Source organism: Talpa occidentalis, unplaced genomic scaffold (assembly GCF_014898055.3).
Source record: "Talpa occidentalis isolate TD23 unplaced genomic scaffold, MPIMG_talOcc4v2.1 talOcc4.2, whole genome shotgun sequence".
NCBI lineage: Eukaryota > Metazoa > Chordata > Mammalia > Eulipotyphla > Talpidae > Talpa > Talpa occidentalis.
Genome location: NW_023602073.1, coordinates 128,957,460 through 128,981,142, shown reverse-complemented (window position 1 = coordinate 128,981,142; position 23,683 = coordinate 128,957,460). Strand labels below are relative to the sequence as shown.

General features: G+C 34.4%; 1 protein-coding gene across 13 annotated transcripts in view; it reads right to left on the bottom strand.

The window, feature by feature from the left end:
- EYA4 (EYA transcriptional coactivator and phosphatase 4) overlaps positions 1 to 23,683 on the bottom strand; it is a 241,808-nt gene that overhangs the window by 112,860 nt on the left and 105,265 nt on the right. For 11 of the 13 annotated variants that reach the window (XM_037520421.2, XM_054697847.1, XM_054697853.1 and 8 more), the window contains one exon: positions 5,680 to 5,729. In XM_037520421.2, coding sequence (XP_037376318.2) covers positions 5,680 to 5,729 — 50 coding nt within the window. Of the gene's footprint in view, positions 1 to 5,679; positions 5,730 to 14,526; positions 14,574 to 16,180; positions 16,295 to 23,683 lie in introns of those variants that run through there. The other 2 variants (XM_037520419.1, XM_037520420.1) reach the window with 2 other exon arrangements.

Here is a 23,683-nt window from a genome sequence, read left to right as displayed (position 1 = left end):
TAAGCATAATTCAATACACTCCTATGGTCAAAAAGAATAAGAAACCCCAGATATTAAGGCTACAACTAGCAGCAATACAGAATCCATCATTCACTCTTGTTGAGAACCTCAGCTATTTCCATACCTGCAAAACACTGTCAGAACACATCAGAAAAAGCAAAAAAAAAAAAAATTCAGAAAATCTTCCATCAAAATAATTCAGTCAAAATAGTAAAGATTAGAGGCATCCACATGAGGCCAGGTTTTTGAAATGAGACAAAATGCTCTGCAAATTGGGAAAAAAAATCAAGCTATAATATGACTCATATTAAATAATTTTATGTAGGGATTGAGTTATCAGGGCATTTCTCTTCAAATTTCCGAATGTGAGAATTACATCCCATGCTTAGAATTTCTATATATCCACAAATTATCTATCACTTTCAGGGGAAGTGTATGTCATAACTTGAAATAGTGGATTTAAAAACAAGGAATTAACTATTACTATGAATTGTGATAGTAATTTTCTGGGTTCATTAGCCCAGAAAAGAATATATGCTAATAATATACTAAATCAACAAACTGTTCTATAATCCATGAACCATACAGCTAGATTTTGTTACTGGAGAATCTAAGTTTAATGGCATTACAATCTTTAATTTTCAAGTGTGAGGACAAACAATCCTGGTAGTAATGATTTTTGATGCTTCTTAGAGACATCACATTGGGGTACATGGACCTCTGATTTGACACAGTGAAATACTATGTGCTTTCATAGAGGCACCCTGAGCTTTCACTGCTATAAAAATATATAGCTCTTAACTTTTTGAAAGGAAATTGTATACTGGTATTTTAGACTTCTGGAAGCACTGCAGTAGTTATTTTACTAGCAAATACACATGTATAAATTAATACTTTAAATATGAGATTGCTAAATCATAATTATTTACATAAGATGAATTAGTTGCATTTTTAAGCTCTGACACATAGACACTGAATAAATAAACCTTTTGAGGCTCACTGAAATATTAAATATTAAACTCAGATTTATTACAAAGCTTCTTTAAAAGCTGGAGAGTTGAGTTTTTTCTCTCTTGATAATTGTAAAGTTAGTATAGATGAAGGCAAGAGGACACAGAAAGACCTTTGTTGATTTCAGGCAATTGTTAAATCCTGGAAGACCTAATTTCTTCAACCTATGAATTGGGGAAGCATTTACCCTCACCATTACCTTCATCCTCACTCTCCCCAAGGAAAAACTAGCATCTTGGTTTACATGTATCATAAGCACTCCCTATATTGTAATGTGTTCCTTTTGTTTCTTTGTTGAATTCTACTGGTGGTACTGTAGCAAGGATGGGAAGAGGCAATAATAAGAATGAAACTAAGAATCCTTAGAAGCCACATCACAGTCCAATTTCACCAACATTTTTATATCCATCCGTTCATTCAGTAATCAATAGAACAATATAAAAGAAAAGTTGAGTTTTGAGTTTTAATTCCTTTCTCTTTTCTTAATCTATTCTTAATGAAAATGATGTACTAATTAGTGGCCCAAAGGGAGGAAAGTAGAGAAACAGGAACAGAACATCACCAGATCACCAAAAAAAAAAAATCATTTGGGTATTATAGTGACTATAATATGAGGCATTCTAAGATATTTTCCAAGAATGCATTTTAAAGAGCAAAACAAAATTTTTCCTCATCTCACATCAAAAATGAAAAGGCTGAAAACAGAAGGGTTAAAAAAATATGAGAATCATAGAAACTATTTCTGTTAACTTTACTTGCCCAAGAGCTATTATATTAAAATTTAACAAGAACCATATATTTTATAGTGATGACTCAAGTAAGGCAAAAATCTACACAAATAAATTCACCATGAATATAGAAAAATAATCAATATAAAATCACATTTGTTTGTTTCAAATGATCTAGTAACATATTCGATTTTAGGGTTAGATAAAGCATAGGAAAAAGATGAATTTTAGTTTTTCATGTACCCATTTTATGGTTAACATTAGTCTTAGGAATAAAGGCCAACAACACTATCTTCTGGATATGATTAGCATATTCTGGATATGGTTAGCAATACAGAGTAAAGTTAAAAATTACATGTAAGGAATGTCATTTTTTTCTGTGAAGCACATTATATCCCTTTCCACATGACTTCAAGTTCAACACAGCTTCATGAACTAAGAAAATACTGTCCCTATGGTCTGACCTTAAGCACGTACACATAATGCTACTTCTAAGAAGACATTTTTACCTTACTTAGATTGCATGGGTTTATAAATTCTTTTTTTCCCAATCTACCAGTCACATCTGCAGTCCTCGTGTTTCTTTCCAAATGAGGAATTAAGGCCAAGCAAGACAAAGAATTTGCTGATACACATATGTCACTCCAAGAATTTCCCTGACAAAGTCTCCACACCCAATTTAATTATTTCCCTACTGTAAAAACACTTTCCATCTGCATTTATTATAATCTTTTCAAATCCAAAACCAACACACCATAAAGCTGGCTAAATAAATGAATGATATTAGCTTCAGTTCAAGTGAGGCAGCATTTTATAAGGCAGTGGTTCTCCAGTTCCCATGCATTTTATGCTGATACAGTATTTACAGAATTTCATTTAGAGCTCAGTTCTTTACTTTAGATTTGTTTAGAATGGAAATTCCTAGCTCCAGGCCTTAAATCTCATTCTGAATCCATTCCCTCCCCCTAACCCCTCTCTCTTGTTCATTCTCTCTTACACACACACACACACACACACACACACACACACACAGAGAGAGAGAGAGAGAGAGAGAGAGAGAGAGAGAGAGAGAGAGAGAGAGAGAGCGAGAGGAAAGTACATGAAAGTGGGGGATGGAAGGGAGTAAGATGAAAGGGGGATGAAGACCAGCAAGGGAGAAATAAAGAGAATGTAAGAACATCTGTGGTTTTTAAGGAGGAAAAAAGAATGTACCCATAAATATACATGCTAAAGGAATATTGCTTAGTGACCATAAGAAAAGCATTTGGTGGTGATTGGGTATGGGTGTGCTAGAGAATCTGAACCTTAGTACAGGTGCATAACAAATACTAATTATCGCATTCATTGATTCATTGACTCTTCAGTAAGTTATTGTATTCTTTTGGGCTGAATGTTCTCTAGTGTATTTTTTTCTCTTCTTGGTGTTCCATCATTGTATTTACTAACTGTCCTGGTAGTATCCATCCTAGTATCCAAGAGTAACCACACCTTTCTGTTACTCATGCTACTAGAGTTTGAAGACTGTTCCTTGCACCAGAAGCTAGAAAAGGAGACCAGCTACTATCAAAAGATCAGGGCAACAATTGAACCAATAAATGAATCTAGTCAGCCTGGAGGTATTTCCATCTCAGAAATTATTAAACGAGATTGCTTTGTTTGCTTTTTATATCACGAAGCTTTAGAGTCCTTAAGTAATTGATTTGCCTAATTTTACCTGTTTATATTACAGAGTAGGAAACTTTTAGAAGCAGCTAATCCCAAGCAACCAACTACTGATTTTCAAGAAGTCCAACGTGTGTGTGTGTTTATCATATGATTCTTAAAGATGTTAAAATAACCACTGTTTACCTTAAAAATTAAACTATAATTTAAGACAATATGGGCTGGGATATGCTAAATAAAAGAGAATGATCTAATTCTAGGTTTAAAAACACTGAGCTCTGAACTCATTTATTCTTCTCTAACTTATGAATTGTGGTCACTGAATCAGTACGTGTCTTACAACTTGTTTAAAATTTATTTAAGCATAACTGTCTGATAAAAAATACAGTGGCTTCATGGTGAAAACTGTTAATATAAAATAGTAATTATAAGGATAATTATATATTATCCTGTTTTTTTTCCTACTAACCCTCAAAACCAACTGCTTACAAAAACTTATTGATTACTTAAATAACAAGACATAGGTAAGTCATAGAGATCAGCAAAAATGATAAGAAAGGAAATATCCATAAGGAAGAAAGCTTGGGCATTTCCTTGTCTTCATGCATCTTAGAATTATCTGCTTTGTAAGAAAAATTTCATGGTTTATCCATTTCCTAATGCCTCAGTAAGCTAAAACTATCTGATTCTATTTTGATAATTATAAAGACAAAGATCAAATGTCAAAATTCCTCTTTTATATTATATACACTTGATGATCAAAAAGAAAAGACCATGCATAATCATTTTAATATAACATGTATGATTTAATTATAGGGCTATCAAGCTATATAAAACAAAGGCAAAGTTATTCAAACTGAAATGGACCGTATATAATACATGCTTGCTCTCCAAAAGGAAAATATGGTGGTCATTAACATTTTACCTACATCTGTATTGTTTTATTGTACCAAGAAAATTATTACATGTATCATATACTGGAGCAAGTAGGTCAAATAAGCTATGACCCACCTCATCATTAAACCCAAATTTCTTAGTATGAGAGATTAAGTTATACATTAATATATAGAGAGTATACTTATTGTTATTATATATAATAACAATTATATACTATATTCTATATAATAGAAGCCCTAGAAGCTTTCTATATAATTTTTTTAAAAAGATTTATTCATTTATGCAGACAAGAACTGGGGTATAGACTAGAGGTGCGGGGGGTGAGAGGATTCACCAGAGATAGAGTGGTGAACAGAACAGGCAGATCTACTGAAATACACTGCTGAGGGGAGCAGCGGGCAAGTCAGGAGAGGTCTACTGCCCTATGTGGGCAGTCCCATGCCCAGGGATCGAACTCATGCTGCAGTGGCCGCAGACAGCTTCATAGGTTGCGTCTCAACCCCTTGTGCCACCAGGGAGGCCCAAAGCTCTATATATAATAACAAGACCTAGAAATCTATCTGTAGAATTAAGGTTACTGGAAAGGGGTGGTGGGCCGCATGGAGAGTGTACAGTGGAAGATGGTGGAGGACTATGGGTGCCTTGGGGGTGGGGGTGGTGCAGTGACATTTATCTGAAGTGATCCTATAGCTCTGAATCATATACAGTTGTAAATCACATACATTCGTAAACCAAAGTTGCCTCAGTTGAAAAAGAAACAACTGAAGTCTGGATTTTGAGATAAAAACAGAGAAAATGTATAGACTTAAGATGTATATAGGCTTGCGTCTCTAATCCAACAACAAACAACTAAATTCATTAAATTCCTGTATGCAGTGGCTACACCACTTCAACTCATCATTTCTATAGACTATAAATAACCAAAAAGAGAATGCCAAGCTAACTTTGATTTTTCCAATTTGATAGTATTCTTAAAATCTAGCAATGCTTGATGGAAAGGAAAAATAAATTCTTTACTTTTGGTAAACAAAGATTTGACAATTATTCCATTTTTGGCAAAATTTCTAGTGTGAATATACTATAAGAAGAGGAAAAAAAGAAAAATGAAGGAAATTTTAAAATATCTCTTAGGAGAATATATTTTCAAATATTTCCAGAAATAGGTCTACTATTGTTTTCTAAAGTTGGCTTTAACCTGTGTCCTTTCTATTAGTAAAATGAGAAATGGCTCCATAACCAGTATAATACATAATTTCCATACGAATAACTTCTAAGGAAACTCAATATTTCAAATCATAGTTGTATCTGGAGAATAACATTTTATTAGTTCTCCAATATCACAATATTACTTAGTGGAGTCTTCATGTCTATTTTACTGTACCTGGAATTCTGAGGTTCTGAAACATCTGATTCTGTACACGTTTTCTTTACCTGTAAGAAAAGAGTACCAGTTATTTTCATGAAAATACAACTTCCTCACTCAGGTTCACATACTTGTTAAACTTAACTCACCAAGACCTCTATAAAATGCCCCTCACATTTTACGGCGGCAGCGTGCAGTACCAAATAGCTATTTCATTATTATCCCATGAACAGCTGCCAAAGGCACTTCCCTAAACTCCATTAGTATGTAAAATGTTCAGCTAAAATAGCTTGGGACTAGCTTAACTCGGAACAAAGAAACCAAAGAACCAGGTTTCCCACATAGGAACTAGAAAGCCATACTGTTCTCAATTCACTACAAAATGTTTTTCCAATTGATACCGCTTCTGTCTCCTACCAAAGTGCACAATAATAAACACCAGATTCTGGGGCAAAGCACAGTGTTAGCTAAAACATTCGTATATTAATTTTCATTTTTTTCAATCCAGTCACTGTATGTTTTATATATTTCTCAGCATATCAATTAAGTCTCCTCCTTGCTCTCAGACTTCTCACATACATTGCAGTATATTTTGCAGACTATATTTCAACTTTGTGGTTTTTAACCCGCAAAAGGTAAAGAATGAAAATAACTTTTACTTCTAGTACATGCAAGCCATTTCTAGACAAAGGCATACAATATGTTCTCTAAAATAAAACAAATAATGGCCTTTTGCAATATAATTTCAAGTACACATACTTATGACTGATTATTTAGGCTTTGAAGGTATATTATATGCAAAGTAGAATAGACTCAATTTCAAAAATCCTTTGGTTAATATAAAACATGAATAATATATGTTTACAAATCCACTATCATACACTCTGGGTGTTTACATTGTCAGGGCCTATGCAACCTATAGAATCCAATTTCTAATATGTAATCTGGAAGTGAAAAATATTCCTACTGAGTATGCATCATGGGCACAACTATCTGGATATGAATTGAAATAGGATGACATCACTTTGAGGGTAAGTTTTAAATTTTGTATGTATAGCATTGTCTTTCCAGCTTACAAAATAATCACTTCCTCTCCTAACTCAGAAGAATGCTTTAAATAAGAAAGATAAAAAACCCTATATTTTCAAAAACATTTATCTTTGCTTTCAATTCCAAGTCTAGAAATGTTCATAATCTGAGAAATCAATTATCTGCCTGATTAACTGTACTCTCTTTTGTATCCTGTGTATACATTTATACAATATGAGAATGAAATGATTAACAAAGAGTTTGTCATGCCTGTTCTATTATGAAACTCGTCTTCCCTCTCAAGATGGAACTCAGCACTCTGAGATGCAGGGGCAAGACACTATTTTCAAGAATAAAGAAAAAATAAAAAAGGAAAAGAAAAAAAAATACTTTCCTTAAAATGTAAACACAAATCTCATTACAAAACCCACAAACATCTTAATTTCAGTAAAATTTTTCTATGAAAAATAAGAAGTAAAAGGAAAGAATATCAAAATAAAACTCTTCCACTTATTTGTTCCTATGATTTGTCACAAAAAACTATATGAACTTTCCAATGGATGTGTAGAAATTGCCCCCTCCAAAAGTGAATACCATTTTTTTCAAGACTGTGATGAAATGACACGAGGACTAAATGAAGAAACTCTGGACCACTGTGTGCAAACTAAATATATAACCCAAAGTAAAAGTCAGAAACAGAAAAACTTCCTGTGGTCTAAAAAATAATTTTTCTTTTAATAGTCATATCTTTACAAAACATCTTTCTCTAATTTACCAGAAAGTCCTGCTTATTTCAACTTACACTCAAAATCATAATTGTAATGACAGAGAACACATCTATTGATCACTTACTCTTTAGTACCCATAGTCCCAGACTCCTAGTTAATGTTTAATGAGCAAGTGATGAAAGAATGCAGTAGATAATCCTTCAGATATTGTAACAGTTATGCATTCTTCCAAGTGATTATTTTTAGGGGCTTCATTATTTGTTCATGGTCAAATGAGGGAAGAATAATATTTACGATACCATAACTATTACAGGTGAAGTCTGCACAGTGTTATAGGTGGTCAGAGGACAAACTTCCCCAGTTCAGGAAAGATGGAGACAACAACTAAGGAAGTGACGTCTTGTAATTTAGTGTAAAGGAAATAAGGCCCCAATGACTAAATTTGGAGTAAAGCAGGTATTTCAACGTCTTAGATTATGCCAGAGGAAACCTAGTATAAAGTCCTTATAATTGGTAAGGAATTTGGAATTTAATTTTTGACCAGTGAAGACCATTGAAGGATTTTAAGGAACACAGTAGACAGAAATGACATAGGAGAAATAGTGAGGAAGGGGGACAAGTAAAGACCCGAAACACAGATAAAGGCCTCATGCAACAGGAAAGAAAGAACAGCAGAGATGGCATTGGCCTTGTGCAGCACTAAATATCTTGCATTGAGTAAATGTCCCTTGCTATGGTCTGAATATTTGTATACATCCAACTCCTAGATTTCACCCAACAGCCAAAGATTAGGTAATGGAATCTTTGTGAGGTGCTTTGGCTACAAGGGTAGAGGTGTTTGTGAATGTAATCAATGCATTTTAAAAGAGACCTGCCAGAGCTCCCTAGCCTTTTCTTCCATTTGTGGACACAGCAAGAAGGATCTGGCTTCCAGGAAGCAGGCTCTTATCCAACAAGATCATGCTGGTGCCTTGATCTTGGACTGTCTTACCTCCAGAACAGTAGAAAACAAATTTCTGTTGTTTATGAGTTACCACATCTATTATATTTTGATATAGCAGCTGGAATAAACTAAAACCTTCTCCAAACACAAATTATTAAATGAATAATTCAAATTATTGGTAAAAGATGATGAAGATCTGAATTAAGACAGAAGTTGTTAGGAGAGAGCTGAGCAGATGTTTTTGACTGGCATTTCAGAGCAGAAGTGACACAGTATTGTAACTGACTAAAGCAAAGCATAAGATCTGTCCTTAAAAAGAACTTTCAGAAGTACTGAAGACCAAGAAAAAGTCATTTTATGACTTCTTTAAAATGCTTCAAAATCCCACCTTACTTCTGAATTGATGGAGATAAATGAATTATTAAGAAATGTAAATATATGTAGTGTCTAGGTCTTGGAATTAGAAGCCAAATGGAGACTTTCACCTAAACTTGAATACTCCCACCCATTTGAGAGTTCAACAACACTTCATTATATGATGACTGCTGAAACGTATACACAATTGAAGGAATAATATTCCTACAAAATATTAGAACCTTCTGTTTTCAATGATTACCAATTTAGTTTTGAATTTGTTTTGAATATAGTTGAAACATGCAGACCAAGAAATGAGCCAGAATTTCATGCCCATATTTTAAATTAGAATCCTAGTTTTCATAAGAACACAAGGAGGTAGGCAAAAAATGCCAAGAGGGAAAAGATGAATAGTGTTAAATGCATTTAACTGGCTGCACTAATGTGAATTTTAACCCTCCTTAATGTTGTAAAAGTACATGCAAAATTAAAACATGAAAAAAAATTAAAAGCTTAACTATTGTAAGAAAAATAATTATGTACACATAATTATAAAAAACCTAACCTTTGAATGAATAAATGAAGAATAGCTAAAATTTTTGAGTGTTTATTATATGCCAGGCACAATGCTTAAAGCACTTTTTCCCTAATTCGTACTAACATCCCAAAAGATTAAACTGCAAATTGTGTACTATATTTTAAATCCAGGCCTGTGAGGGCATTTTAATCACAGGTTAAAAGTCTAAAATTCATAAACATACAAATTAAAATGTCTCAAACGAAGATCAAAAATACTCTAAATATTTAAAATGTTCAATTAGGTCATCATATGATAACTGTTGCCATTTATTAGGCAATTACTGTTTTCTACTCACTGTGCTCACTCTGTGTGTGTGTGTGTGTGTATGTGTGTAGTTTCACTTAATCTATAAGATATATATGAGGGTTGAAATTTCTTTTTACAAATGAGGAAACTAAGGCTCAAAGACTTGTCTAATGTTCCATAACTAGTGACAGTAGGCTCGGATTAGTGCTGAATGCCACACACTAGGCCTTTCCTTCTCTCCTATGCTGGATGAGCCCATTGTTTTTATTAGGTTGTTTTGAAACTAAGAGTTGAAAGTAATGATCCATGGAAAAGTTTTTGAAAAAGCTACTAGTTGCTTTTTATAATGCATCAACTATTGAACAAATCAAACAAATTGGACTACTTAAGTCACAAGTTTTACCAAGCACTAATAATATATAAACTTGATAGAAGCAAAATGAAAAGGAGTTTTGAGAGAATTATCTAAATACCTCAGCATCCACTGCCAAAATCAACACCCCAACAACTGGAAAAACTCAATGTGAAAAACAGATTCTGTTTTTTGTTGGTGTTTTATGTCTGATATGTCAGCATCTGCTCCTTCACCAATGCTTTGCTGAGTATCCCTGGGCATGGAGGTGAACTATATCTTTGTTGGTCCAACAAGGTTGCCACTATCCACACAACACTATTTAGAGCTTAGAATGTGGTTACTCTAATCTGTGATGTGCTGTAAGAATATAAGAGTACAAGTACCTCGGTCCATGGGATTTGAAAGACCTCATTTGACAAAATGTAAACTATCTCAATTTTATATACTGAGAAATGAAATAAAATTTTAGATAAATGTGTTAACTAAAATAAGCCTTTTTTAAAAAAAAATTTAAAGCAGCTACTCGATTTAAAATATGTATGTGACTTGTTTGATATTTCTGTCAAACAGCACTGACCAAAACCAGCAAAATCCTGCCCACATGGATCATATTTTCTAGCAGAGGAGACACACAATAAATGAGCACACAGGTAAATGAAGAATAAACTATTAGCAGTGGAAAAGTTCAAGAATAAAATAAAGTAGAATAAATGGGCAGAGAAGATTGGCCAATAATATACTACAGAGACAATTATTAAAAAAAACTGTTGATCTTATTTCATGATATTTATTCTTCAAGTCTTGTAGGCTGTACAAACATGAGTAATATAAACTACACTTCTGAAACAAATTATAATGATTGTGATTTGGTAGTAAAAATAAAGGATACTTTCAATATCTGCAAAATACAGATATTGTAGACAATATCATAATTTCAACAATGTTGTGTAATATCGTTTTTATATTTAAGTATAAAAATCAGCTTACATTTTTCATATTTTCTAATAACTAGGTACTTTGAGAAGCTTACAATATTTTAAGGAAACACAGAATTAACTCAAAAGTTACAAAGAAGCTTCCTTTAGCCTACCCACCATCTACTTGAAAAGCAGGACACAATTGTCCCAATTACTTTCTACTTAATTTTTCTGAATGTAAGTCTTGAAACAGTAAAGGTAATTAAAAAAATGTAAAGAATTGAATAATTAATAGACATTTTAAATATGTCTCAACCTAATTTGTTTTGAAATAAACTTTGTTTTGAAATAATGAGGCTTAGAAAATTCTACACAGTGATAGTAAAAGAACAATTCTTCAACTATAAATCCAAGATGAAAACTTCTAAAATGAAATTTTGCAGATACAATAATTAATTTGTTATAGATATTTTTATGGGTGGTATGTAAGACAATCTTTATTTCTTTGCTGAACTGTGTAGGGAATATAATGTGGGTTAGATTTGAATGTATGAAAAAAACAATGGCTAAAAAGATAGGTATAAAGATAAAATTTTTCCCAAAGTGCATATTATACTGTTGATGATTACATATGAAATTCTTTGAAAATAAAGAAAGTGACATAGAATTACTATCAACAACAATAATTTAGACTTATCAGTTTTGGCTGCATTTCAAATGTGAATACTCTATGCATCTGACCGAGTAGAATGTTTATACAAATAATAGAATGCACCAATGCTTTAGAGTCTTGTATGAGTGTATACTTTATAAAATGTATCTGATGACTCAGCTGGATAAAATTATTATGAATAGTTCCCTCTCTTTTCTTAAATCCTTTAAATCTCTTTATCATTCCTTACCCATGCTTCTCCCCCAATAATACCAAGTATAAATTTCTAAAAGGTCAAGCTACCACTTAGTTATTATAAAAGTAGGAGAACCTATTGCCTAACTGGAATTCTGCATCTCCTATATTTCAAAGAAAAATTTCCAACATCCTTCTTAAATATCTACATAGAAAAAGTACAAAGATACAACTGAATATTCCATTTTTAAACTGTGCCAATAGACAAAACAAACATCTGTATTAAGAAGAGTAATGTTAGGTAGTTAATAAAAGTTCACCACCAAAATCCAGAAGTAGAAATTATTTTACTCCTCCAGTATTGGGCTGTCATGGGCAAAATTTTACTTGATTTCTGGACTTCAATGCAGGGGACTTTCAGGACCTAGATTCGGGGGAGGGAGGTTGTATAAAATCACACACTGGGGAGGAATTATGTTTTAAATGTACGATCCTATAGGCTATAACTCTTCATTAACTACAACTGTCACAAGAGCGTTGGAATGATTTGAGAGTTCATTGCAAGGTTGGAGATATATAAAAAAGCAACTTAGGAACAATGACTCAGGGAAACAAAGCATAATTATATACAGTATATATATATTAAATCAAATATCAGCCCACATAAGCTTGAAGCATATTTTCTCCTTAACTATGCCCTCGTTTTTTGTCATCTGCAATAAATTCCATAGATATTGTATGAAATATTAAGGAAAATTCCAAACGCTGTCTAATGGTATGCTTTTTCATTATTACCCATCAGGGACTAAATCAAAGGTAACACAGTACTTAAAATGCCACAAAAGGAACCATAAGAAGTCTTAACATATCATGTTACAGCTCATACAAAAGTTTCTTCCACCACTATAGTAGGAAAAGAGATTAGATTGATCAACGGCAGTACTCTGTATAAATAGGAAAATAAATGTTAAAGGATTTTTTTTCCTCACGAGTATGCACTATAAACACCTAAGATATTTCCTCATATATCTCAGTCACATTTCTATTCTTTGCTTACAAGTTTCTTTGCAGTCTTGAGTGTTAGCAAACAGATATTTGAATTTCTTACATTTGTTTAGAACAAAAAAAAAAAACATAATAGAATAGTCAATTCAAATGAATTTGAACATAATGAATATAATGTCAATTTGGCAGAATCTACTGCAATTCAGTTCAAATTGCTAGGTCAACTGTATATTTTCTCACTAAACGAGGAAAGAATAATTCCATTCCAGCATTCAATATCAAAATCTTTAGCTTTGTATTTCCTGCCTTTCAAGTGAAGATTTATGAATTCACACAAATAATGATTTAAAACTAATCTTATGAATTGGCCCAAGTCCCTTAAAAGAGAAATCTTGCTAATGTTTTTGGCAATGCCTTCCATATCATACTAGTTTTTCCCCGCCTTTTAAAGATACTGGAATGTTTTGGCCACAAGTTTAAGAAAAACTTCCCATTTATCATGACCTGCCAAGCACAACTGGCCCCCAGACAATGCAGCCCTCTACCACTCAACAAATTCAGCTCATCTTAGTTCTGAAACTTCAAAAGAATTTAGCCACAGGCATCATCATCAGCAATCATTTCTTTTAAAGCATAAATATCAATCATTGTGTAAAACACTATAATGTAACTAATACCTTTTGATTACTAGGTATAAGTGATAACTAAACTTTTCAATTTGAACAATTATTATACAGATAATCTGGTATAGCAATCCATAATAATTGCTGCATTAATATATAATAATTTTAGTCAAAGTTTCTGTTAAAACACTCTTAGATTGGGATCCCTATATAAAACTTTAAAAGGCATTTTCAAAGAATATATAAAAAGTCTTCTAATGTGTGCAACAGTGTTACAGTAACTCTGAAGGAAAATTAAAAAAATTGTTTTTGTGCTGTAAAAAAAAACTGATGGATAGAATGTAAACAACAAAATATTTAGGGCAATTTTTTTAATTGAATAGCATGTATCTGTATTTATCTGTAGATTGATTTGTATCTGATTTAAATATTTCTAGCAAACTTTGTTGAAAAAGAAGTCTATAAATATATAAAGAACTATATTTTTAAATCCTGTAAAATTAAAATTACTGATATTCCATTAAAACAGCAACTTTTATAAAGAAAAATTTAACCTCTTTATTTTAAAAGGAAACTATATTGAATGAGAAAAAACATTTGTATCATGCTGTATTTTAATCTAATAGTTCTATAATATTTTAGCAATATTTTGAGTTTTTAAATCTGTTTTAAAGTAGTTTTATATTAAATCCATATTGTCATAAAACAAGCTTCATAAATCACCTTTCCTCAGGTTTTAATCCAAAATTGTAATTCTTCATTAGCAGAGTTAATATAACACAGATTGTGGCATATCTAAAGAACATAACCAATGTGATTTCTCATTGAGTAGATTTTCTATCAAATTATAGTAACATTTTGAATTATTTTTGGCTAAAGGAATAAGACAAAACAGTCCCATGTGAAATACACTTTACACATACAAATATGTTGTAAAGAAAACAGTCCCGTAAATGTGGATCTTCTAGTGAGACCTAAGCAGTATCTTAAAAGCCTGTTAAAATATAGAAGCTGATTCTGTATCTATGAAAGTGAAATTTAGTCAGGTAATTTCACAGTCTTGTCCTAAATTTTTGTCTATTACAGAGAATAAAGTGCCTTCTGCAGTCTCAACATAAAAATGGATCCATACAGTAGGTAAATTCAAGGGTTAAAGAGTAAAGGAATTGTAGATTAGGTCTATCTGTACAGAACGTCTCATTCTAGGTAAACCTAATAAATAATTGAGATATACTTACGATTTTTTCCTCTTTGACCTCAATTAAAATGGCTTTCTGAGAGCTGGTTCTAAGGACAATTTATCCTGGTTTCCTCAATACACACTTATGAAGTCATCTGGCTTTTGTATTTCTTTAACAGCTGCATTACCTTCAAAATTGGCTTGCAGTATTTCCCCAAAGCAAAAAGCAAGACTACCCTGACACATAACCACACCACCACCTACCTACTGAGGGTGGTTATGAGCTCAAAAAATCAGATCACACAATTTGAAAGTTCTAAAAACAGTAATATTTAAAGAACTTAGAGGAAAGAAAATAATCAAAGATAAAAACGGGTTCTCTCCTCAGCTCCTTTTCCTCTCTCCCCCATTGCCCGTCCTCCTCTCCTCCCTAAGAAGCTGTAACATAGCATTATACGGTTATTTCTATTTTTGTTGCCATTTTTGATAAGTAATATTTTAGTAATGGAGGAAATTCTGGTTAAAATACAAACATGCAAAATACAAAATAACGTAGTACAACATCATTATTCAATTACACAGGATTTCAGAAAATAGTAACTGCAGCTAAGAAAAGGAGCAGGAAACTGGAGAGCGCTGACTGATGCTCAGTAGACCCTGGAAACCAAGCTGGAAAACTTATTGGCTGTGATAATTCATCCTCCCTTTCTTCAAACAGGTTGCCTAAACAATCTAACTGGCAGTAAATCAGTTTTCGTAGATACTTGGAATTAGAAGACTTTTCCTCCTCCAAATTTGTTTTTCACACACACACACACACACACACACACACACACACACACACACACACACATACAACCAAAGAGTACTAACAGAACAAAACTTTCCTCAGTTGTCTTGAATGAAAGAAATCTTTAAGACAACTATAATTACTATGACAATTCACCCACATCTTAGTCCCTCCATGCAGCAAAAACAGCAGTTCACCCTCTTTCTTGAGATTCAAAGATATAAAAACACACTAGAATAACTTGAACGGAAGCATATCAGTGTTTTAAATCAAACACATGTTCAACTGCACTTCCAAATGAAGGTTAAAAAAAGTAAAAATGGGATTTTTTTAAAAGCTCAAATTAAATTTTGATGCATTTTTAGAAAAATATAAAGCCTTATAAGTAGTGGGAAATTATTTATGCCCTTAAAAATATAAAAAGATTTGTCACTGAGTTGACTACATTCCAAATCTAAGAAAAAAACACAAATCAGCACAAAATTTCAAAACAAAAAAAAATCCAGAAAAAAATGAAGCCTTTGATTTAAATAGCTGTGTTAATTTTTACAATTCTGCCACATGCACATTTAGGGAAAAAAAATCCTCTAATAAAATGCAATCTATTATCAATTATTATATTACCTATATTTCTCTAAACATTAACATAATGTAAATATAATAGTTGAACTGTAAGCAGTAAAGGCATTGTATTTAGAAGTTTCAGCATGGACTCATTGAGGATTTTATCGATATTGACCAATTTGTTCAGTTATTATATATATATTTCTCTTATCATCCTTGGGGTGAAACTGAGAAACAATCAAAAAAAATACTTATTCCAACTAATAGTTTCCTGAGATGAACTGTCTATTTTTAAATATACACTCTAACCCATAACATCGTAAGATAATGCTTCAATCAAAAGCTAAATGCAACTTACCTCACTCAAAGTCCAAAAATCTGAAACTGATTCCAGTTTTATTTGAAAGTAGCTTTTGTGTGTGAGTGTGTGAAGTTCAACAGCCAATAAATTCCAGTCTCCGGTGTCAGGAGAATGAGAGCTGCTTCAAGGATTACAGAATGCTCGAGAGGGTTCCAGTCTCTAACCAACATCCAGGTAGCCTTAAAAACACCTTGCTCTGGTGTGAACTCCAGCTCCAGAGGCAGTGTAGCTATTTAGGTTAACTAGGAGGAGAGCTGGAGAAGAAACACTCTGGGCTCTGACCAGTGGCTTTCCACGCCCTTCTGTTTATAGTAAGGGAAGCTGCTGTCAGAGGTCACCCCTGTCAACAGCTCTGGTCTTTCAGAGGAATCGAATGTGGAGCACCTACCCTGACTCCTGGGCTGTCAACCTGCTGTTGTGGTGACACTTTCACAACCCACTGGTGTAGTTATTCACAGAATTAAATCCCTGCCTGGGCATTCTAAATGCAAATTTTACTTGAATTCTTTTAAAACAAAACACTTCTGTATAAGAAATATTTGGTGGCAAGTCAATATCTATACAAACTCAAAGTTTCCAACCAACATTTCACAGTTTTTCTTAGGTTTTTGGTTTGTTTGTTTCGATGAAGCAGAGGAAGATTTCACTTTCATTATTACATCTCTCCACCAAGTGCACAATTTTCTTCCTTGCCTAAGCGCACATGTGTCAACAAATTGTGAAAACAATTCATTTTTAATATATTTTTACTGGAGGTAGAAGAAAGGATGAATGCAATTACAAAGATGCCCATAGAGAGGTTATCCTTTGCTACAAAATCCTTTCTAAAATAAAGCATTTTGTGTTTGCCAAAGACATGTTAAGTTCTAATGAAATAGAAAGGAAACGAGCTAAAATCAAGCGATAAGGACAATGTAAATTACTCTCTGTTATTAAGGCCCCTTTTTAATTTTCCTAATGGTTTATAAAAAAAGAATTATTTTCTTCAGAGAAAACATTATGCAACTTTTCCCACTCATGCCTTTAAAAATGTGTCCCACGGATCTCAAAAGAGAGACTAAGCTCATTTGATGAATGCCTCATACAATATTCCAATTTTGCATTTCCAGGCAGTAGGGGAATGACTGCCTCCAATTCATCTCCATAACTCTGGGATGATTTCTTTTTCCATTATTCTTGATCTTTACAGTCTGACTGTAAATGATACAGAGGCAAAGTGTTCAAAACACAAACCTGTAGTCTAGGACATAATACTTCATTCTGAGTAATTTGTAGCATAAGTGTTTCTTGATGTCGTTTTCATTTTCAAGGGAGGAAGTAAGTGAAAAGCTATTACCTTTTTCAGATTTGGGCAGCTCGAGAGAAACCCCAGTGGCCTTAGGAACTGAAGACGGCGCTGTCTCCCCATAGTAACAGCAGCTGTTGCTGCTGAGAAACCGGAGAAGCGAGAACATTCCACCTGCAGCGTGTGTTCAGCCTCAGGTTGAAACCACTACAACACTTCCACTACACAGGGTTGCCTGTCTCTCTGAAATGTGTTGATGAATTATTTTAGAGAGTCCATTTGACAGATTTGGTTCTTTGTTCCTAGTATGTTTAGTGAGGATCACTATAAGTGATATTGTCTTTGCAGCCAAAGCTTCCCAGGTAATTAAAGCTTCTTGAGTATTGTGGTATAAATTCAAGTTTTTAAGTTCCACAGAATATGGTTCTGAAATGGCTAATTTCTTAAGGGATTATAGGTTATTCAATATTTTCTAAATTCTTAAGAGCTCAAGAAACATTCATTGAAGCAAAACTCTATGTCTGTTCCTGTTACAATAGAGACCCAACGAAGCATACCTAAAACCGTGAGGAGCACAAAATAAGTTCCTCATGAATTAAGAAAGCTGACTGGATGTGGCTTTCTTTCCCAATCTCAGGGGGTGAGGAGGGGGGAGAACAATGAACAAAAGTGTGGTGGAAGCTTTGTAAATAAAAGAAACAAACAATGAAAATAAAAGCAACTTGTATTTTCAACTCTTAAAGAGTAGAAGTGACTACACTTTTTCTGATGAGAAATGTAATCTTTATCTCGGCTTACATCAGGCCATCAGAGACTTCCTAGAGTTATGAACATAAATGCCAATATCTTCACCTTTATTTGGTTTTTAATTAAGGAGGCAAATTACACTGATGACTTTTTAATAATGATTTATAAACAGAGATTGTTGGGATGCCTGTCTAGTCTAGTCTAGTGCCACCAACTAATTACATGTAATAAATCAATAAATCAATCTTTGTAAGCATCCCTTTCCCCACTTGTGAAATGAAGGTTTCCATCTCAGAGTGTTTTGTCAGATTTATTTTCTTCAACATGAACCATCTATCTTGGAAGATTCCACCTACCAAATATATTTCATTTAACAATAATTATTTTCATTACATATGTTTAAATTCAGACATTAATTTGTCAATCAATGCTGCTAATTATTATGTGATAGCCTGCAGGCATAAGTGAGTTAATAAACTACCCCAAATCAAATGAACTAGATGTTTTAAAAATCAGTGAGTCTTACTTATTATGGGTAAATACTGGGTTTCTCATATAATTTTAAAATTTAAAAAATGGGACTCTGACCTCCAAAGACTACCCCTGTTGAACTCCACCTTTCAGTGATTAAGCACAATCAATGAGGGCCTGCCACACATTTTAATAGAAGTGAAGCAATTATGAGCTGCAGACAGCTGAAACATTACAGCAGTGACGTGAACAGTGTTGATGCTACTTCGGTATTCAATGCATGAATACCTTTCCAAGGAATATACATAATGAGGTTAAGTTTTGTTAATCATGACAACACTTAGGTTTGGTGGAAATCTTGTCACTTTTTTAAAAAATTGATTACTGCAGTTTCGTAAGTCTTTCATATTCCCTTTAACAAGTCACTCTCTAAACTATTAGCACAAGCTAAGTGCTTCTGTACTCCCTGTTCTACATTTCTTACCTGCTCGGCAGCATCCATTTTTGTAATATTTTTAGTTATTTATTGTTGACCTCAGATAAAAGCCGTTAGTTATTACAAGAACAAATGGGGTTTATTTGAAAATAAAACAACAGAAGAAAGGGCAGACTGGAGAGAGTATTCATGGTGAGACCCACATACACTTCCCCAAATTGAAGACTAACAATCCCCCTAAAAAACCTCTGGAGGACTTTCCCCTCAGTTCCACCAGAAACAACATTTCTCATGGGAGATGCAAGGTGTGTTGGACCCTGTGGTTTGCTGACTCACACATGTGTGGGCGCTCTCTTTCTAGTCCCCTGACCTCATGTAAGGAGGGTTCTAAATACTAATTTCCACATGATCAATCACTCTCCTTCTCTAATGTTATCAAACACCTCCAGACTCTTTTACAGCATTTCTTGCCACTGTCATTATTGGCTAGTTGACTACAAGGCAACTCTGTGAAAGAATCTAAGGAAAGATATTAGAAATTAATAGAAAAAAATAGAAAACCAAAAGTTTAGTCACAAAATTCTGAAAAACCATAACAAGGGGAGATAAAAATAATTTAAATTTCTGCATGTATAATAAGCTCTGAAATCGTTAGTTTGAAACAGAACATATGGAATCAAAACTAAAGTTAACACAAGTCTAGCAGCTTTCTTAGCTAGATTACTAATGTGGTATCTATATTAGAATATGGCATCTAAAACCAAGAGTTTATTTTTAAATAAACATTTTTAGCAAATTGTGTCAATGGCATTGTATAAAAAATACCATACAGTTCTCAATGAAATGATTATATTTTCCACTGCCATTTCACAGTACTTAATGTGAAGGAGTAAATGAATCAAGTGGAGATGGAGCTATGGGTGAAATGCATGATCTGCCTCCAAAGCAAATTCTGTACTTTCTTCTAGATAACTCATTAATTCTCATGTCTTAAATACCATCTACAGGCTGTGTAGTCTCCAAACTGTATCATCTAATGATATGCGGAGATAGATGATATATATGGTATATGCATACATATATGTGTTATCTTCTAGCTAATTACTTTAAAAATATGTCATAGCCATATCAAACTTTAAGAAGTTCTTCATCGTTAAGCTCTGTTACTACTCCACCAATTCTATCTTTAATATTTTCCAGAATAATGAAGCCAGAAACCAGAAACTAGAAATTAGTTCTTCCCTTTTCCTTTCCTCAAACTCTACATCTAAATTCATCTGAGCATCAGACTTAGATCTGACACAACTATGGCCACAGACACTGGACCACATTAATTGAACAAGTCTCATAAACCATCAAAGTCAACCTCTGAAAGCCAGGTAGCTTATGCCTTACATTTTTATGTGAACATTATTACCTGGCCTGAGTTATTAATCCAGGTGTAGAAGAATGAATTAGCAGCTGCAGATACCATTGTGCCCCATCAGAGGAAATCTTGGGCAAGTCTATCATCCAGACCAACCTGGTCAGTGAGTTGAACCTAGAAGGAGGCATTCTAGGCCAAGGTGGTGTCACTAATTACTACAGCTAAAATCAGCAACGAATATGTTACCTTAACCTTTCCTAATTGGAAATAGAGATAATGGTCCATAGGGTACATAATGAGTCAGTTACCTCAGTGTCCACAGAGAGTTTCAATGTGAATAGAGCGCCACATTTGTCTGACAACTATATGAGCAATAATTCTTAAACTTGAACAAATCTTATGATACCCCTAACTTATAATTCTTTTTAACAAGTACAATTCTGAGAATGACCTTGAGTTTCTGGAAAGAAAGTCATTTTCACAATTGTTGGGTCCCCCAAAATGGGAACAACATTTGTTGGGGAGGTACAGTTGATGTTTCTGTAGCATGGCTTTTAGAACAGTTGGTAAGCCTTAAGATTCCTAGACCAGCTCCAATAACTCTGTCTAGTCATATTTTGGAGACCAGTCCAATCTTTGTCCACATCACTAACATTTGTTTGCCCTAAGAATGAATGAATGATAACTACAGGAATGATGGAAAGACATGTAGAAATGTTCACAGGATTTTGCATAGGAGATGAATGATCTGGACCATCTCCTGCTGTTTCTGATAAAATAATAAGGTTAATGAAATAGTGTAATTATGTCAGAGCTGTCTGGAAAGAGGACAGCATAGTCTATTTAAGGTGTTTCAAACAGTATGGAAGAGCCATGGGAGGCATTTTCCTTCCAGAGGAAGGGTCCAGTAGTGGCTCTAAAAGAAAAAAAATGAATAATGTCCTTCCAACCACTGCACCTCCCATTTGTAAGGTTTTCCATTTACAGATTCAAAATCTTTACTCTCCCTCCATTGTAATAAAATCATTTGTCATGATCCAGTGACTAAATTCATTTTTTCCTGAACATTCCTAACATACACCAAGATGTTTCATTTAGAAAGATTAAGCACAGGGCCTCCCCGGTGGCGCAGCAGTTGAGTTTCGGGCTGCGAAGCTGCCCGCAGCCTCTGCAGCGCCGGTTCCATCCCCGGCCACAGGCGAGGGTCCCACATGGCGCACAGACCTCTCCCGCCGCCTGCTGCTCCCCTCAGCAATGTATTTCATCAGTCTGCCTGTTCTGTTCCCTGCTCTGGCTCTGGTGAATTCTCTTACCCTCCCGTGCTTCTGACTGTACCCAGTATTTGTATAAATAAATAAGGAAATCTTAAAAAAAAAAGAAAGATCAACAGCAGGAGGACCAAGGCCATTTTTGTAAAATTAACAAAGTTGATATATTCCCCAATCTGACCCACGAGATCCACTGTAGGGGAACTCAGTGAGTGGTTTACTCAGTCCAAAAAATTATCAATCCAACAAGAAAATACAAGTGGCTGAGCCAGAGTAAGACTAAAGCCCCTAATGCTTTAGACCAGGCTGCCTCCTCAAGAGTCTACCAACCAGGCTGGTCTAGGTTAGCTGTTAAGGGGAAAAAAAAAAGTCTCATCATGTCTAAGAACAGTCAGGCTGATAACCCAAAATTTCAAAATATAAAATTCAATACAACCCTTGGCTCTTTTAACCTGATCATCACTCAGGACACGGCCAAAAGTAGGCCCAAGCAGTTAGGGAAACTTTCTATGAATTAAGAGGATAATGTTTTCCCCAGAAAAAGAACCGATACATTTTCATGTGAAGTTAAGGTGCTGTTGGTGCCAAGCTGGCTGTATTTCTGGCTATATCATTTCTACTTGTCAAGGATTTGGGGACCCTTCCCACCTTGTTCATTGAGTATGAGATGACCCACTCCAAAGTGGAATACCAGGCGGAAGCCATTCAAGGTCTCTGTGGACAGGCATTCAGTTTAACTCAAAAGAAGTGTAGCTTACATCCATGTTGGGATTGATGTGTCCATAACCCTAAGTGATATCTCTAGGTAGATTATAGATTGCCTCCTTTTGCCAGGGTCTACAATCGAAAGAAAGGGAAGGGAAGGGAATCGAAGGAAAGGGAAGGGAATCGAAGGAAGGAAGGAAAGAAGGAAGGCAGGCAGGCAGGAAGGAAGGAAAGGGTTATGTGAAACACAACATTTTCCTATATGAAGTTCTTCAAATGTAGAGAATCCCTTCTATATTTTATAAACAGTCACAATATAATCATGTAAAATTGAGTAATGGCAGCTACAGTGAATTGGTCTAGAGGGATCTGTTACCTTCCTTCCCCTACTGCAGACCCTGTTCAAGGCACCTTTGCTGAATTCAGGTTCCCACTCCTTCCATGGGAATGGTAAGTGCATTGGGAGGGCACAGTCTCATTCCAAACCATCTTTACCCTTAAAGAAGCTGAGTTGGAAAGTGGAGGGAGGGCAGAGATCTAGGGGCACAGAAGCAGAGAAGAACTCAGTTGTGTTAGTGAACAAGAGGCATCTACTCTCAGTTTTGACTCAGAGCTCGCTCAGGGTGCAATCAAATGAATTTCTACTGATTTTAGTCCATGCTGTGCTCTGGAGGAGCAAGATCATTATCACTGACACCATCTATTTCATTTTGGGAATACCTAGCCTTAGCAGCCATAATCATGCTGGCTATTTTTTTTGCTATTTTTGACTCAACTTGCACAGACAGTGACTATTTTAAGGATTCGGTTTTAATTGAAGGCATTTACTTCTCAATGAAGTTCTAACCCTATTTCCACATAAGAATTATGGGAGTTTCCAAGGCAAAGGGAATGGCCATAAGAATTTATCTAGATTCCTTTGGGTCAATTTTTCAGGCATGTTCAGTGTGGCACTGGTGTGGACTGGACCATCTTCATCAGCATCCAGAATGCAAGTACATCAATACCTCATCTATCTTTTTCCTTTGCAGTTTTTTATTTCAGGGCCAAAGCTACCAGTACAGAAGCTCAGCCCCTGCAAGAACTCTAAGACCAGTTTTCTTTCCTAAAGGATCCAAGATTGGTATGATCGACTGCAGGAGAAGCTAAGCTGTAGAACAGACCAAAGATCACTATTTCTCCTTAATTAGTATTATAGATACCACATAGTGAAACAGTCAAT